Below are 16942 nucleotides of genomic sequence, written 5' to 3' on the forward strand. Positions count from 1 at the left end.
GTGCGTACTATTTTCTTCCCCTTCCCTACCTATATTTTCCACATGCATATGTTGGGGAACTGCTGTTCTAGTTACATTTTTAGACTACACAAGTATGGACTATAAAAATTAATTAAAAAATAATCCACCACGCTTCAAAAAGGTATTTGAAATAACTTTGAGTTTAATGTTAGGCAATGCAGAAAATAATAAAAGGAACCACTGGGTGGATAAAAAGAGGAAGAGTGGAAGGCAGGACTAGGCAGAGAGGTAGTAAATTTTAAATGTTACTTATATTGCGAAGAATTAGGAAGTATTGAATATTTCATAAGGTTTTTTTTGGTTGGTTGGTTTGGATTTGGTTTTTTTGCTTTAATAATTTTCTAGCCAGTTCCTGCGTTGAAAGAATTGCAATATTGAAGCTAAAGGTTTAAACATGGGTAGCAAAACCAAATGCAGCTCAAAGATGTAACAAAAAAAATATTTTTTTTTGTTTGGTAAGCTTTCTGCAACCAGAGATAGAACTGTATTTTCTTTTTATCACTTTGGGACAGAAATCTGCAAGTTCACATAATCCTCCCTGCCTCCCTCCCTCCTTTTAATGCCCCTGGGTTTTTTTGAGACTTTGCAGCATTGTGCAACTGCATATCCTTTCTAGAAATACTAAAATGGAAAACCCTTCCCTGAACTCAATTAGCTATTGATAGATGAGTGCATAGATCTGTCAAACAACTTCATTTGCATTGTAGCAAGGCTTGGAGGGCTTAGCTGACAGAGGGGTATCCCACTGCGCAATGTAGAGCTGCTCAGACACAAAGGAAGAGGCCGTTTCTCTTTCCAAGTTAACAATATAAATGAGAAAGATGACGGAAGAAAAAAGTAGTGTTCTTACTTTACAAATTGGGATCTGAAACAGCAGGTGTCATTTAGCATGTTTCTTTCAGCAGCAGGATGTGCTGAAGCAGGTCGTGGTCAGTAATTTCTATCTCTATATTGCAACTGCAGTTCTGCAGCACAAATGTTTGTTGTGTTGTGTGATGAACTATATTGGTGAACCAATCCAGGCTAAAAATAACCACCAAAAAAAAGCAATAATGCTCAAGCTGCCACTGGGAGCAAAATAAATGCTTGCCAAACTATATATATGCTTAAGATAAAGCATCTTTGCCAGAATTATAGTAGAAATCTGCAGCAGAACTGAAGTGAGTCTCACGTTAGGTTAGTGTCCTGACAAATGGTTTTAACTTTTCTTACTGAATGTTAACAAATACATTTAGAGATGTACTGTGAAAAGACCCTTGTTCACTATCCTTGGTAAGACTGAATTTGAGACAGGAAACCTAAGGACAAAGTAAGGAAATTTTAGGAAATTCAGATTTGTATTTGCAGTTCAGGAGTGGCTGTGTTTTATTTATGAAGCTGTGTTGCCTGTTTATCCTCTGCCTTCTCCCATCCCCTCTCTTAACGCTGCTTGCTGCTAATGCAAATGTATGCAAGATTAGGCAAATTCTGGCAGCCAGCTGATGAGAAGGCACGAAGGCCTTGCCCAGGAGAGCAATTGGTCTCATTTTTGTTCTTTTATATTGTTTGTTACTAGGTATTTTCTCTTCCTATTGCTCAAGAAAAATGATTTGACAGGCAGGTGGACCATAGGCCATTCCTGTGCCCACTGTGACTACTGCAGCAGGCAAGGTGGCATTTTATACCAGAGTGCATCATTAATCAGCTAGAGATTACACAGTAATAACTGGACTGTCCCTTTTAGAAGGGAAATCTGTGGACGTTTCCTTAATCAAAAGTACTACTATAATGTCTCTTCCTCTCCTCCAACCTTGTTTCAGAATGCAAGAAATAGCTTTCAACAGTCATAAAGAAATTCCCTTTCTGCTCAGCAGCAGCAGCGCAGGGTATCATTTATACCTCCTTGTTTCTCCAGCTCCTCAAACAGCCCGTTTGCTTCTGTAATTCCCAGCGGCTCATTCCCGTTCAGTACCACCCCCCTCGCTATTCTGCATCTATATTTGCGCGGCTGCTTTGGTGGCCTGGATTGCAAACCAAACATGTTTGAAAATACAACATAATTTCTCACCCCTGCCCCTGCCATTTATTTCTAACTAAATTAGGATCTCAGGTCTTACTTGGTATGCTATGTTGCTTATAAAATATCATGAAAATAGTTATATTTCAACCAGACCAGTCATCTGCTCTGGTTAACCACCCGGACGTGCAGGTTCTTGTGAAGGCAGAGTGCAGGGCAGGAAAAAAAGGCACTGAGGCGCGGGAAGAGGGCCAAAAGATTGTCTGCTAGGCTACACCGGGGCAAGTGCAGGTGAGAAGAGCCCTTTTAAGTTGTTTTGCCGGCAAGTCTCTGCCTAATGCCAGGTGCTTTCTTTAAATGTAAATAGTTTGAGATTTCAAAATGTACATACAAGGGAAAGTAAATTTGGAGTGTGATATTTCTATTTTTTTATCTTAAGTAATCTCCATTTATACCCTATAAATTGAATCAAATCGTTAGGTTTCCAGGTTGACATCTCGGTGAGACTTTTGTCTTACTCGTGTCCTGTGTATGTGCAAGTTCTAAGTTGAATTGTTATTGAAGAGTAAAATCCTACAGCTTCAGCAGCTTGGAAACTGAGGAGGAAATACTCAAGTGTTGAAGAGATAAGACAAAGGTTACAATATTATCTCAGTTTATTACTGCTATCTGTTTGAAAGTCAAGAGCCTTACCTCATACTCTAGAATAACCTGGATGTTTGAAAAAGAAGCTTGATTTTTTTTTTTTTTTTTTTTAATCCCCTTCTTTAATGGAAGATGCCAGTGATGGTGGACGGTCCTATAAAACAGTTTTGGATCGCTGGAGAGAGTCACTTCTTTCTTCTACCAGCCTGTCCCAAGTCTTCCTTCATCTGTCTACGTTGGATCGAAGTGTCATCTGGTCAAAGTCCATCCTCAATGCTCGCTGTAAAGTTTGTCGAAAGAAAGGCGATGCAGAAAGCATGGTGCTGTGTGACGGCTGCGATCGAGGCTATCATACTTACTGTATCCGGCCCAAGCTGAAGGTACCTGAGGAAGAAAGTGCTTCCTTTTCACACCAAACTTGAGTAGTTCTTATGACTTAATTGCATATTGCTAATGCTTGCTTTGTGGTTGTGTTTTTTTTTCTTTTTTCTGTTCCTAGGTCATTCCTGAGGGAGACTGGTTTTGTCCAGAGTGCCGACCAAAACAGCGCTCTAGACGCCTCTCCTCCAGACAGAGACCTTCTGTGGAAAGTGATGAAGACACTGCTGAACATCTGGGAGAGGGGGAAGGAGAGGCAAACTATGATGAAATGGGACAAAGTGAGGAAGAGCATTATGAAGAAGAGCAAGATGACGAGGATGAATTTCAAGAGGAAGAAGAAATAAGGTAAATAAGCATCTGTTAAAGATGCTTCCTACTGAAATACCATCTTGATATTAGGTACAGTCATTGTTTGCATAATCTTGAAAATCTAGTCTGAAGATGCTTATTTTAAAAATTGGCAGCTTGTTATGAATTTGGCTCTTGCTAATGGGCTTAATACTAACAAAAGTTAGGGCCATGGAACTGAGACTCACTTTTCAGGATGGAAATTCCAGCCTTGGATGTATGGGTGAGAGATGGCCATCAGAATTGCCGTTCTGTACAGCTAGTGTTTAAATATACTGTTTAAAACTCTCTCCACACTAAAAATTTTCTGGAGAAAACCTGGAGTTGGTTTTGGCCAGTTCTGGATTTTGGAGGACTAGCTGCATACAGTAGACACTGGAACATTAGGGAAGACAAGGTCATCCATCAGAGCCTACGTGGCTTGGGAGGGCTTGAGGACTTTGCAGTAACTGTTTAAAACAAAACAAAACAGACACGCCGAGAAACCCCCTGCCAAAACCAAACAAAAAAACCCCAAACCCCAACTACTAAATAATCCAATGTGATAATTTCAGTAAAGTGATGAATTTGATACACATGCCAGGAGCATAAAAGTTGAAGGAAACGTTCCTAATCTCAGAGTATTTTTCTTCCTTTTGGTACCATCTTTTGAATCGACTGAAGCAAGATTATGTGCAGCTCTGATCATTGGGGCTCAGTAGTTAGAGAGAACTCACGTCTCCTTGAGAAGTAAATTTATCTCTGGGATCTTCCTGCTCTCCTATAACAGAAGGACAGTCTTGAGCATTAGTTATAAACAATGACTAGAGCATAACTTCTATAATTAATGTTTTAGAACTGCAGTTTACTTATGTAGCTTATAATACTGTTCAAAAATCCAGTTAATGCATTTGTATTGCACAAGCTGCAAGGGGGAATCAGAATTCTGAGCATTTCTTTTAATGTATTTGCTCCACATAATATTTGATTAAGAGACTTCAGAGCAATCTTTAAGATAACGGTAATTGGATGGCTGCATCAGCTTGAAAGCCAGCTGCTTACCAGCCCAACCCAACGGTTGCGTTTTTAAATGCTGAATTAGAAAACTGAGGGGAAAAGATAGGAGTGGAATTTTGGGATAAATAAACATAATCGTTCACTTTTTATAGCCCATCAAAGCAAGGAAGACCCCAGGTCAAGTTTCCATTAAAAATGAGAGCAGCCAAACTCAACAATCCATTCTCAAGCCAGAACAGCCAGCGTCAGGCAAGATACGCTTCTCGGAGTCAGCAAAACGCGTCTAAGCAAACTGAATCTTCATCTAAGGTTACCAGAAGGGGTTTAAGAAAGGTAAAATCAGCCCCTCCATCAGTGACAAAGCCTTCTTTAAGACTTAACAGCCGGACCACTCGTCAGAGCCAAAGTTCATTACAAGCAGATGTATTTGTGGAATTGCTCAGTCCTCGAAGACGACGAAGAGGAAGAAAGAGTGTTGATAACACACTGGAAAACAGCCCTTCCAATTCGCTTGGATTTAGAATTGTTGATACCACAGACTCGGGTGAACGGCTTAGGAAGTACCCTAAGCTTGCTCTTCCTGTTACTGAGCCCAAGAGAAGAGGCAGGAAACGACAATCCACAGGTCAGAGAAATACATGTGTTTGTCCAGGATGAAAACCGTGTTCTGTTTCTTGCTAAAGTATTTGTGTGGTAGAGCAGGGAGACTAGAAGTGAATGGTTGAAGGCATTTTTACTGCTTCCAGCAAGACAGTTCCCTTCTTTTGCGGTGATAGAAGTGAACCTTAAATATAAAAATAAAAAAATTGTCACCTAAAGAACAAATACTGAATTTGCTGAGGAGATTTAGCCTATCCATATTTGAAGTTTCATATTCACACAAATTATGGAGCAATTGCTAGTAAGTGGATAGAGAATGTGAAAGTGATAATTATGCCTTAACCCATACAAATGCAGATGTTTACTTATAGCTTTTATGGGTTTGTTTTACTGAAGAGTTAAACAGTGAGGAACACAGAAGTAGACAAGGTAGTGAAATTCGGAATATACACGTACAACAAGAAATTACTACCAGAAGAAAAACGTCATTTATCTGGTACAGGGCTAACCGTGTCCTTGCCAGTTAATACCAAGTATGTGATGGTAGGGAAATACTTGGAAAGCTACAATAACCTTTGAAAAACATAAAGGACCCAGTGTGAGACTGAAGAATGTAAAAGAGCTCGCACTCCAGCGTGGCAGCCTTGCATTCTGCACCATTTCTGTCCTTCACCGTTGGGAGTTTCTGGGCTTATCCTCTAACCACCCTGCTGACTACTCTTGAAAGCAGATAAAACCACTGTGAATAGAGGTTTTGTGGAAGTAAAAGTTATGAGCAGGCAGCTTATTCTGGTTTTCTCTAATAGAGCTTTTCTTTTAAGTGTTTAACAAATTGTTTAAAAATTGAAATCGGTGAAAAAATCCTTTCCAAAATTAATGCAATGAAGGAGAATGGAGGAGGAACTCAGCTAAGTCCTGGTACTTAGTATTTTGTGTGGCAAGAGAGACATTTAGTGGTTAATAACAAGGCTGTAGAATAGTCAATACCCGAAGCCAAAGTACATGAGTTGTGCCCTGAAACTGCAATTTTAGTATACAAGAATAATGGTGGTTTGTTTTTTTAATTTTTTTTAATTTTACTTGTCAGGTTTTTATTTTTATCTGGTGGGGTGTTGGGTTTTGGTTTTTTTTCTTCCAGAATCATCTCCTCAAACCTCATTGAACAGGAGAAGTTCAGGACGTCAAGGGGGAGTCCATGAACTCTCAGCTTTCGAACAACTCGTAGTGGAACTGGTGCGACATGATGACAGCTGGCCTTTCATGAAACTGGTTTCCAAAATCCAGGTAACTGATGAACTGTAGAGGGAATGATAATTGTTGAGAATCCTGTTTGCTGCCAGTAAAACTTGGGATTTTATAGCCTTGCCCAGACAGGGCAATAGAGCTAAGCAGTGGGATTTGGGAGAACTCTTGCATTTCAGCTCAGTATTTGGTGCCAGAAATAACTTTTACAATTGACGTGTTATTGGGAAAAATGTTTCCCATCAGACATTTAAAAATGTGAAATGCTTTGATCTGGGGACACACATACACACATGCAAATAGAGCACAACTGCTAAAGGTAAGCTTGTGGTTATTACTTAATTCGTTGAATTAATCTTCAATTTATGCAAAGGTATTTTGAGAACAGACCTGCAATAAAACAACAAGGCAGGAACAACTTGCCTCTGTTAGTTATAATGCAGTAAAAAAATGGTTTCTTAGCTTAGCTTTTTCGCTCTTGTTTAGATATTAAAGTACTTGATGGTAAAGTACATACCCAAAGTGCGTGCTGCTTTAGAGGTTTGTATTACAGTAAAAGCTCCCAAAGCACACCTGCTTTTCTGCAGGCTGCACCGGCTCGTCAGTTGTAAGGCTCTGTTGGAACTGTCCTGCTCTAACAAGGTGCCTGTCCTCTCCAAGCCCTCGGGAGCAACCCTGCACAGACGTTCTTGCAGGATCCAGAGCTCGGTTTATTTTAATTTCTGTTAAAATTAACAGTGATAGCTGTTAAGTGAAGACTTGAAACTGTGAAACCAGTCAAAGGTAGCTGGAAGGATTAATGTATTGGGACAGTAAGAATGATGTACAAAAGTGAACGAAAGATGTAAGCACAGAGGAAGAGAGGAATTTTAAATGGAAAAATAGACTAGTGTCTGCCTACTAGAGTAGAGGACTTAGACTGGAAAGCGCAGGAATCTGGTGAATGCAAGGAAGGATCGAGAATTCAACTTAATTTTGATTCTGGAAAGAACCTGCTAGAATTCAGTGCATTCCAGTTTGTCTGAATCAATCACTGAGGGATTGTCTCTATAGTTTGGAAAGAAAAATCCATACCTGAATGACCTAAATTTTCTTCACCATGATAGAAATTTTGATTTAAACTTTTTGCTGCCTTTAAGACAATGTAAAGAATTCGCTGAATGACCAGTGCCTAGCAGGCCAGAAAGAGAAAATTACCTTCCTTTTTAGTACGTAAATAAACAGCACTCCTAAATGGGAAGGAATGAAAAAACTTGTCAATAGAATTCTATTTCTCTACTAATTCTTTCTCTAGGTTTATTTGCAGGTTGCAATTGATACAGTAAAGTTACAGGCCATAACCAAGAACTTGGTTTTAAAACATAAATAATGTTGCATGTGGGTATCTTTTAGTGTTAAAAGAAAAAAAAAAGTACACATTTGGATCAGATATCTTCTTCTTTCACCTCCCTGCCCAGCTTTGTGAATGACACAGTCACCCTGAGTTGGTCCTTACCTGGAATTCAGAATGTGTGATTCAGATGATCAGCGCTTTTAAGGGTTAGGCAGTCCTTTTCCTCCCCTCGCTTGAATCGCATAAACACCGGTTTGAGGAGCTGTTCATCTCTGCTGCTTGCGTACTGTGTCCTGCTTGCTGCAGAAAGGTTTGCTACCTTCTCTTCAGCACAACTAAATGGAACCTCAGGATTTCATTTCTCTTGCAAGATGGAGAATAGTAGTGAAATAAAAATAGTGATTGCTCATGATTAACAAGCTTTTAATATTGTAATATGTTGCAGGAAAATAAAAGGTTTTACAATCTGGGAAATAATTTTTGTGCTTGACAGATGGGAACAGCTGGAACGCTGTAATGCTAATCGCTCATGCAATTTTCTTACAGTTGTTCACAGGGTATTTAGGATTAGATTTATTCATTGAGTTGCTGACTAATGTTTGTTGTGGTCTGCTGCTTTAATTATATAAAAAATGGAAAAGCAGTACCTGAAAACTAATACTCAGTTCAGGAACTGGAGAAGGTTGCTTGAGATGAGACTCCTCTGTTTATTTTAAAACAAAGCCAAAATGCTTTCTGCTAATACACGATTTGCTTAATTTTTTTACACAGGTGGAATTTTAAGCTTCCATTTGTTTGTCTATGAATCCTCTTTTTTTTTTTTTTAAAGGTACCAGACTACTATGATATCATCAAAAAACCTATTGCCTTAAATATAATCCGTGAAAAAGTGAATAAATGTGAATATAAGTTAGCATGTAAGTATTACTTATTGAAAGAGGTAATGAACTCTGTTCTCTCTCTTTAAAACAAATTCTTGTCCTAAAATAGAGCTGTGCCAGAGGATTAGAAAGTTGAAATTGTTTGGTTTGGGTTTTGTGGTGTTGGTTGTTTTGTTTTGTTTTTAAAGAGCATTTACTGATATTTTTGTAGTAAGATTTGTTGAACACGGCTCTTCTATTACCAAAATACATCCTGTACAGATAGATAAGACATAAGCAGCTGAGAAACTGCTGGTAATTTCTCAAGCCTTTGATGTCAGTGAGTGACACCGGTGAAACATTTAGAAAAGCACTGTTGTTACTGCTTGATTTGTATTTCCTTTATTAATAATCAGAAATTTAAGAATGTTTACATGGCACTTCATTACTATGATGATAGAAACCTGACATATGTAAAGACACTTTTGTGTTGCAACGCTGTGTAGGATCACTGTGCTCATTCAGTGGTGTCATACTGTTTAGCATACTGCTCTCTGCCTTGAGACATGCTGAACCAATTTATTTACTTCTTATTTCCTAGCGGAATTCATTGAAGATGTTGAGCTGATGTTTTCGAACTGCTTCGAATACAACCCTCGCAACACCAGCGAAGCAAAAGCTGGAACTAGACTTCAAGCTTTCTTCCACATTCAGGCTCAAAAGCTTGGACTTCCAATCACATCTGGTAATGTGGACCATGCCGCTCCCGTGGCAAGGAAGTCACGAATCTAACCTCTGCCTTCCAAAGGATTTTTGAGGGAATTTATGTTCATTAAAATGAAATGTTAAATCACGCAGTTGTCATACCTGTATAAAGCAATAACAACTGTTTAACCACCTTGAAGTGTGGCCTGCACTATATTCTCAATGTAATATTAAGCACTCAGGAGAACGTAGGAAAGATTACCTTTGCTACAGTTTTATTCAGTGTCTAATAATTTTGATAGATGTACTGGATACAGTACTGGTTTACAGAGGTTTTGTACATTTTTAATACATTCATGTGTCCAAATATCTTCCAGAAGTACATTGTTTTTTCCTGCACAAAATGACCTTGTTTCATCCTCTAGATTTTGTAGGAGCTGTGGTATTGAGGGCTTTATCAACTCAGATAAAATCTTCTGCTGTAGCACAGTTGGAGAAACTGTGTGTATGTTTAAAACTTGTTTGAGCATATCTTCTCAACACTACACATGAATGAGTACACCTGCATATCTTTAAGTACTGTACCAGTGCTGGCTGGAGGTATTCAGTCTGAGTTTATTAAGTAGATATTTATTTAGCATTCAAAGTAATTTGTGAATTTGTTTTGTATTTATAAAATTTGTACTTGGGGATTAAAAAAAAGAGTCCCATAACTTTTTTAATTTTTTTCCGGGTTTTTATTCCCCTCTAACTTGATGATCAATCAATAAATACCTTCCCATGTCCCTGGCAGTTCTTCTAGCAATGAGTAAATTTACAGGACTGTACTATAAGTTTCTACGTACAACTTTGGAAGTGTACAAATAAAATGACACATTTTTCAAAGTATTTTGAGCTTCTGGCATTTCCTTTTGAGTTATACTGCCACACGGTCATCCCCAGTAACTTACTGGGACACGTTGCTGGAGAGAACATGGCAGAACTGGGTTTCGATGCGAGTACCCCAACCAGTGTTTTCAGCAGTGGCAGCCACTGTGATACTTGGTCTCTGGGTGATGCAAATGTTACTGGTGTGTAAGGAGTAACGTCAGTAGTATGTGTATAAGTTGTATGGTTCTCTAATTAGGATCTTTATTCTAACAGCGTAAAACCTCATAGCTGTTCAGCTGAGCAGCAGCTTCTTTCAGCTGTCCTTACTGTTCCTGATGGTACAGCCCTTGACTTGGTTCGAGTCAATAGCTTTACAACCCTTTTAAAACCAGTTGTGCCCACCTGGAGGTACGCCATACTCTGAGGAAACAGCATGGAGCAGAAGTTGAGGTGGGAGTGAAGAGGGTAGGAAAAACTGAAACACGAGGCTTGCTGCTGCAGCAGCTCCTCTCCCGGTGTTTGTGCTGGCTGATCTTGTACACAAAGTCCTGTGCGTGCTGCAACCTGAACAACTCCTTGCTCTGTAGTGGTGGGGTTTCTCTGCTGCTGTGGTGCTCACCTTGCCTTAGAGGTGGCAGGAAGGGGCATTCCCTTGAGCCTGGGGAACGGCTGGTGGTAGATGGGAGGCTGATCAGTTTGAAGTGTTGGATTTGGGGCTTTTTTCTTTAAAAAAAAACCAACAGCAACAGCCTGAGAGTGAGAGCAGTGGTGGAAATTGTTCAGAAATGTCTTAGTACTTCAGAGTTCCTATGTGAGCTTTTCCTTGTTCAGAGTTGACGTCTCTCTCCTGCCCAGATCAGACTCATTTCTTATTTGCACCACAATGAATGCTAAATTCTGTAAGGAATGCGAGCAGCAGCAGAGTTACTTGCAGGGTGAAGTTTGTGCTTGATATCCCTGCATCTGTCTGGTCCCAGGAGGATGTGAACATCCTGACTAGCAGGTTGCACAAACAGTTGTGCAAGTTCTCATTCACACGAATAGTCCCCATTGACTTAAATGTGAATACTTCCTTTTTTTTTTTTTTTTTTTGCGGTGCGGGGGGTACAGGGAGCTGAACAAGTCCATCTGTGGCCAATGCAATCTACATTGCTACTGTCCCCAACCTACTGCCAGCTGCTCATTCCTGTGGCTCTTTCTCCAAGGTTATTTCCTTCAGTACCTTCCCCTCAGCAGCACAGCCTTGGGAGTGTGGGTAGAGCGGGTGGGAATGGTTTAACCCAAATCCCTGCTGGTGATGGTGCTGTTTGTGTGCTCGTGCTGTGAGCTAGGTTATCGGTTTCACCAAGTTTGCAAGCCTAAGGCCGGCCTTCAATACGTGGCAGGTGAAATACTGAAGAGTGCCCACTGCTTTGAGCAGGTTTGTGCTTAATTGTGCTTCAAATACCCACATACGCTGCTTGTGCAGTGCAGGTCTGACCGGCGCTGGCCTTCGCGGCGCTTGGAGGGCACGGACCAGGGGCTCCAGCCTGGCGGCAGGCTCCCCAGTTGGTGCTTTCATTGCAGCTTTTCCAAACTTCAGCTATGCTTTTTCCGAGTCGTGTCAAGATGTTTTTTCATGGCTGTTCATTTCCCTTACGCATACCCCTTTGGGAAAAGGGCAATCGCTTCATACCTCCCTCCTGGTCCTAGGGGCTGAGCTACATTCATGCTCCTTGTCCACCTTTCCACGCCGTGCCTTGCCGTGACCGGCCATCCCATGTGCTGTTACCACGCAGGGATGGGCAGTATCTGCTGGGGGCTCCAAGCCAAAGTTCCCCAAAGGTGCAGAAGTGGATAAGGGCAACGGCTCCCTCTCGGATTCAGCAGCCCTGGCTAATCAGGCCGTACCAGCCGCTTCGGACAAACGGGCGGTAGGCTTCCCCGAGCTCAGAGGCCGGCGTCTGTCCTCCAAGCAGCACAGTCCTTCCCGTTTTGGTAGCTCCAATATGTCTTAGCCCTGGCAGGTATCCTGAGACTGCTGTTTTTCCTGTTGTGCCAATTCTGCCCCTTTTGTTCATGCCAGGGCTGGGAACTACTGAGGAACCCCCCGCGGCAGTTGCTACTGATGCCTGTTGTACATAACGCTCTCATAATCGTGAGGCCGGTTTCTTTGGAGGACATTGGCTCCACCTCAAAGAGTCTCTTCCAGGAAATCTCGGTGTTTCCTCAAAGACAACTCGCTCACCTCCTGGCCACCACCGGCTGCCACAGATGCAGAATGGAAATCCCTGTGGTGGCTGCTGTTAGTGGAAGCTGCTCTCCCTGCCCGAGCAGGATGAGGCCAGAAGGAGAAGGCCTCTTCAAATGCTGGGTGTAGCCTTGTGTGGTGGTTGCAGTCGAGCCAGTGCTGGTGGCTCGTGCTTGGGTGTCAGCTAGCGGCACCAATGTAGGAAAGCTGTTGTGCCGGGTCCCTCCAGCTGTATTAGGAGGCAGGTGACCACCTTGACTGCCATACCTGGTGTCAGGCTCACCTGCTGGGAGTTTTAACTTCTGGAAACCTTGAATGATGCCGGAAAGCTTGAGTTGCTTTGGGCTGGCATGTGACATGTTGATCCAGCACCCTTCTTTGTGAAGGGTTTGGGCCAGGGCCACCACCCTGCAACCAGTGTTGGATGGCTCTTCTGCGGAGGGTGAGGTTTTAGGTATTGTAGGAGAAATCACATAAATGTTAGTATTAACAGTAAAGGCAGATGACCTTAGCATAATCTTAGCAAATATGGGCATTAGAAACCAGCAAGAAGCAGCTGAAAACCAGCTTGAACGTCCACGTACAATTATAGGGAGGCAGAGACTGGTGGACCCTGAGCAGCCCAACTTGCTGCAGTCACCAGCTGCCCCACAAACAGCCACCCCTGAACTATCGTGGGCCAAAATGGGGGTTCTGCTATGGGCACGCACAGGGAGCAGATCCCTGGGGACACCAGAGTCCTGCCCAACATCATGTTGCTGCTGGACTGGTAATCTAGTACTTTAGGATTGAGGAGATTACATGTGTGGTTTATGATTTTTGAATCAGTGGTGTAACCACTGAATTAACCCTTACCCTGCAATGACCTTGATCATCTAAGTTTTATCTGTTTATATTGAAATAAATAACACCAAACACTGGTCACGTTGTCTGGTGTTGATCACTCTCATAACTGATTAAAACTATTCCAGGCAACGCTTCCCTGAGGCTACCAAGGGCTATTTCTACCCTACGAGTCTTCTCACTCCAAAAATATTGCCAGTGCCCAGCTGACCGCAGGTCGTTTTCTGTACGGTGCTTGGCTCGCCTGCCGTCCCGCGGGAGATCCCCCCCGCACTGAACTGGCGCCGTGCCCCCCGCAGCGGGGCTTGCTGGGCTGGTTCTGCAGAGGTGCTCACTGTACCCTACCCGGCGGCTTTAAGGGGAAATGCTGAGATTTCTCAGCCTACTGCCATCAGACCAAGTGATGCCTTCTGCCTCCCGCCCTTCATCAGCAACCTTAATCCGGTGCTTCCTTAAGCAGCTCTCTATTAAAACTTTGCCTTGAAGCACTTGATTGTGTGTATGTCCAGTGTCACGCCTGTATAACGACCCCTCCTGGAGAATCTCCAGTTACCACTGATAAGTAAGTTTCCCATTTTGGGGTGCTTAGGTTTGAACATTAATTAACACGGATTAAGTCCAATGCAAAAGGTAAACGACAGGTAGTAAAGCCATCACCTTGCTCCCCATCTGTTTCCAAATCAGGATGCTGAAGTGGCACCACCCCTGACACGTGCCTGTGTTTGTGTACGTATGTGTGTGTACTTGCGCAAAGGTTTGGATCTTCACCTGCTGTAAGCCACCGACTATTAAAATACTGGTTATCATTCACGAATGTTTTACTTCTGTGTCTTTACAAGGTTCATCTCCAGTACCTGGGAATGTGCTGGTAAGACTCGTTTACTCAGACCAGGAGTGGTGCTGGCAGTGAAGCCCAGCCTCCTCCTGCCTCCCCCGCACCCGCCAGCCTGAGCTTCACTCACAACATGCAGCTGGGTCTGTCGTTCAACTTGGTTTTATTTTTTAAGTAATCAGACAAATCTGGTCTGCTGTTGAGAAGCACTCCGCCCTTGGCCACGCACCCGCAGCTGCCCTCTGGCAGACGGATACTTTTCCAAACCAATGCTTTTTAGTATTTGGAGTGCATTAAATGCTAAGCATCAATATGAACTACACCTGAAATGTCTTCAGTGGCAGAAGGGCACAAGCTGCGTATGTTTTCCAAAAAGTGCACTGAGGCCAACTTTGGGTTTGTTTCTCTACCGTAATATATCCATTTCCTGGGTTGGTAGCGCTGCTTTTCTGGAAAATCGCTGAAGTTAATTTTAAATATATATTTTTTTAGGTGCAACTCCATGATTGAAATTTTTTAAGTACGAAAGAAGGAAAAAAAAAAGATGTTTTCTGGGCCTCCAAACAGAGGCGTGTATCAGCTGTTGCTTCGTGAGGGGCTGCGGGGTGTGAGGTGCTGGACCCCGCTGAGCTCCTTCGCCCATGGCCGCAGCGGGAGAAGGCAGCCGCCATCTGCGCGCTGCTCCCCACCGCACGCGGCACATCCAGCTGTTCAGGTCACTCGCTTTTGATGATAGAAATGTTTGATAGGGCCAAGTTTCCTACAAGGATGTTCCACGCCAGCATGCTCTCCGGAGCGCTGGCTGCTGCCCACAGGAGATCAGCTTTCACTTATTCTTCTCGGCAGTCCTTTGCCTTGCCTTTCCTCCGTGTGTGTCGAAGAACCACAAAAGAAAGGGGCTTTATTTAAGCAGCAGAGTGGCGCTGCGCTGGCATCGTGTCACAGCACGGAGTTGTTCTGGCACCGTCTACACTTTAAACCTGGTTTAACTGTGCCATGGGGAGGAACTGAAAATGGCAGGCTCGTGCCATGATCCCCCTTGTCACGAAGCTGTCCCGTAGAGGATGTTCCTGCTCTGCTAGGAAAACACACCATCCAGCTTGAGTTTTGTCCATTTGCTATTCTTAGCGTACCAATTTATTCAGGCTTTATATAGGTAGGTATTTCTTAGATTAATAGTCCTATAAGAACAGACATGATAATCCATGTGCTTTCCAATTTTTCTCCTCTGAGAGCCTCCCGGATGAAATTAGTTTGGTGGAGAGGGAAGGACTTGAAAACATGGGCTGTGCTGTGGCTTGGCTGCTGGGAATCACCTGTTGGAAATGGCAAAGTGTGAGCCAGGATGCTGGAACAGTCGGGTTTGGGATGGCAGTTCTGGGATGTTTGATTCTGGGCAGCGTGGGGATTTGCCTGTGGGATCAGGGCTTCATAGTTGCCTTTCGCGAGCATTCCAGTGCAGATCCCACCATCGGTCACATGCTGGGCTCTGCAGTGCTCGCACCACTCGAGAGCACTGCTGTCACCAGAGGACACTTTCGCACTGACCGACGGGTCCCGCGATCCAGCAATGGTTATAAATATTCCTGTGCCCCAGTCATCCTAAAGCCCATCCTCAATCACCAGAAAGTGATCTCAACTCATGTATTTAGCATGTTAGGCTTAGCTAATGTTTTATTTTTAGGTTGCTATCTGAAAAAGAAAAGCTCGGTGGTTTTAAAAGGCAAGATCAACTTTTTGAGCAACATACTTTGTGCGGTGGCTTTGCAATGCTTGGGTAGGTTTAGTCTGTGCGGCTCTTGTTTCCATAGCTGTCCATCTTGCTTCTAAAAGGTTTCTTGGAACCAGTACTTCGGTTCAACCTTCATCAGACAGCATTTCCTTCCATTCAGATGCAATGCTGCTACCTGAGTCCTAGGTCTGTCCAGAGCAATTTTAATAGTATTAAAACTTTAGAACCAACATTTCCTGTCCTGCATTTTGTCTGGCCTTTGCAACTTCCAATCTAAATAGGCCACATGAATTCATCTCCCCTTGTCTTGGCACTTTTGCGACGGCTTCCTCCATCTCCTGCAGAGGATTTGATCCTTTCCTGGGGATTATTTTTTGTATTGCAAAGATGTCTCCTTAAAGCAGACCTACAATGTCATAGAAGTGCTGATCATGATTAGAAACAGCCTGTTTTCCGAGGATCTTATTCCAACGTGATGACACAACCCCAGCAGGAGGGGAAGCACAGAGTGATGGAGGTTAGCAGCAGAACCAGGCCAAAGCTGCAAGACTTGGAATTAGAGCCCGAAATCTGTGTGAAATCTGTGTACAGAGCTGCTCTGCACTTGTCCAGCCACTGCAAAACACAGATTCCTTGTCCCACCAGGAACTCTGGCTGTCACAGGGGGCCCACTTTTGGGAGGTTTTTCTGTAAAAAAGAGCATAACAAAGTTGAATCGTTATATTCCTTACATGCCAGACAGCCACGGCATCTTGAAGGCCTGCATGCATCTATCCAGAAGGGAAAAAGCTTTCTAAAATCACTGCCACCTTCTCCTGGAGGTGCACCAGTTTAAACTGTGTCATCTGCTGAGATGTCTGACCGCTTCCTAACTGTTGGCAGTCGTCCTTCTGTGAACCAGGCTGAAGCCATTTAAGAAATTACCCCTTCCAGCTGTCCCGCTCCTCTGCCGAGAGGAGTCACTGCTCTGGCCGAACAAGTTTTCAGAAACCTGAACAAGATGAAACCACTGTTAGGGAAGTCGTAGATGTGGACTTTATTTTGGTGCCGCTACCGTTGTCCTTACTTCTTCTTTGCATAAGTTTTGTTATATTTATGTACTAAATTTTACATGCTGTGAGTGAGCAAAGAACCAACTGTTGAGCCACAGCACAGAGTAAGAAAACAGACCGTATTTTTATCTCCACTCTGATTTTAAAAAGAAATAAAATCCTGCTTCTGTGCTGTGGCAAGCCTATTGAAATCCTAGCGTAGGAGGCAGCAGAATTTGACTTCCTAAGCTTGGAAGGAAAAACCTGAAGACTGCCA

At 42.9% G+C, this 16942-nt stretch overlaps 1 protein-coding gene across 1 annotated transcript in view; it reads left to right on the top strand.

The window, feature by feature from the left end:
* BAZ1A (bromodomain adjacent to zinc finger domain 1A) overlaps positions 1 to 10015 on the top strand; it is a 65261-nt gene extending 55246 nt beyond the window's left edge. The window contains exons 22-27 of the mRNA XM_055797768.1: positions 2795 to 3042; positions 3162 to 3388; positions 4540 to 5012; positions 6126 to 6271; positions 8392 to 8479; positions 9024 to 10015. Of these exons, the coding sequence (XP_055653743.1) occupies positions 2795 to 3042; positions 3162 to 3388; positions 4540 to 5012; positions 6126 to 6271; positions 8392 to 8479; positions 9024 to 9214 (1373 nt within the window). The 3' untranslated portion in view covers positions 9215 to 10015. The remainder of the gene's footprint in view (positions 1 to 2794; positions 3043 to 3161; positions 3389 to 4539; positions 5013 to 6125; positions 6272 to 8391; positions 8480 to 9023) is intronic.
* Positions 10016 to 16942: the final 6927 nt, after the last annotated feature.

This window comes from Falco peregrinus, chromosome 1, assembly GCF_023634155.1.
Source record: "Falco peregrinus isolate bFalPer1 chromosome 1, bFalPer1.pri, whole genome shotgun sequence".
In the NCBI taxonomy this organism is placed as follows: domain Eukaryota; kingdom Metazoa; phylum Chordata; class Aves; order Falconiformes; family Falconidae; genus Falco; species Falco peregrinus.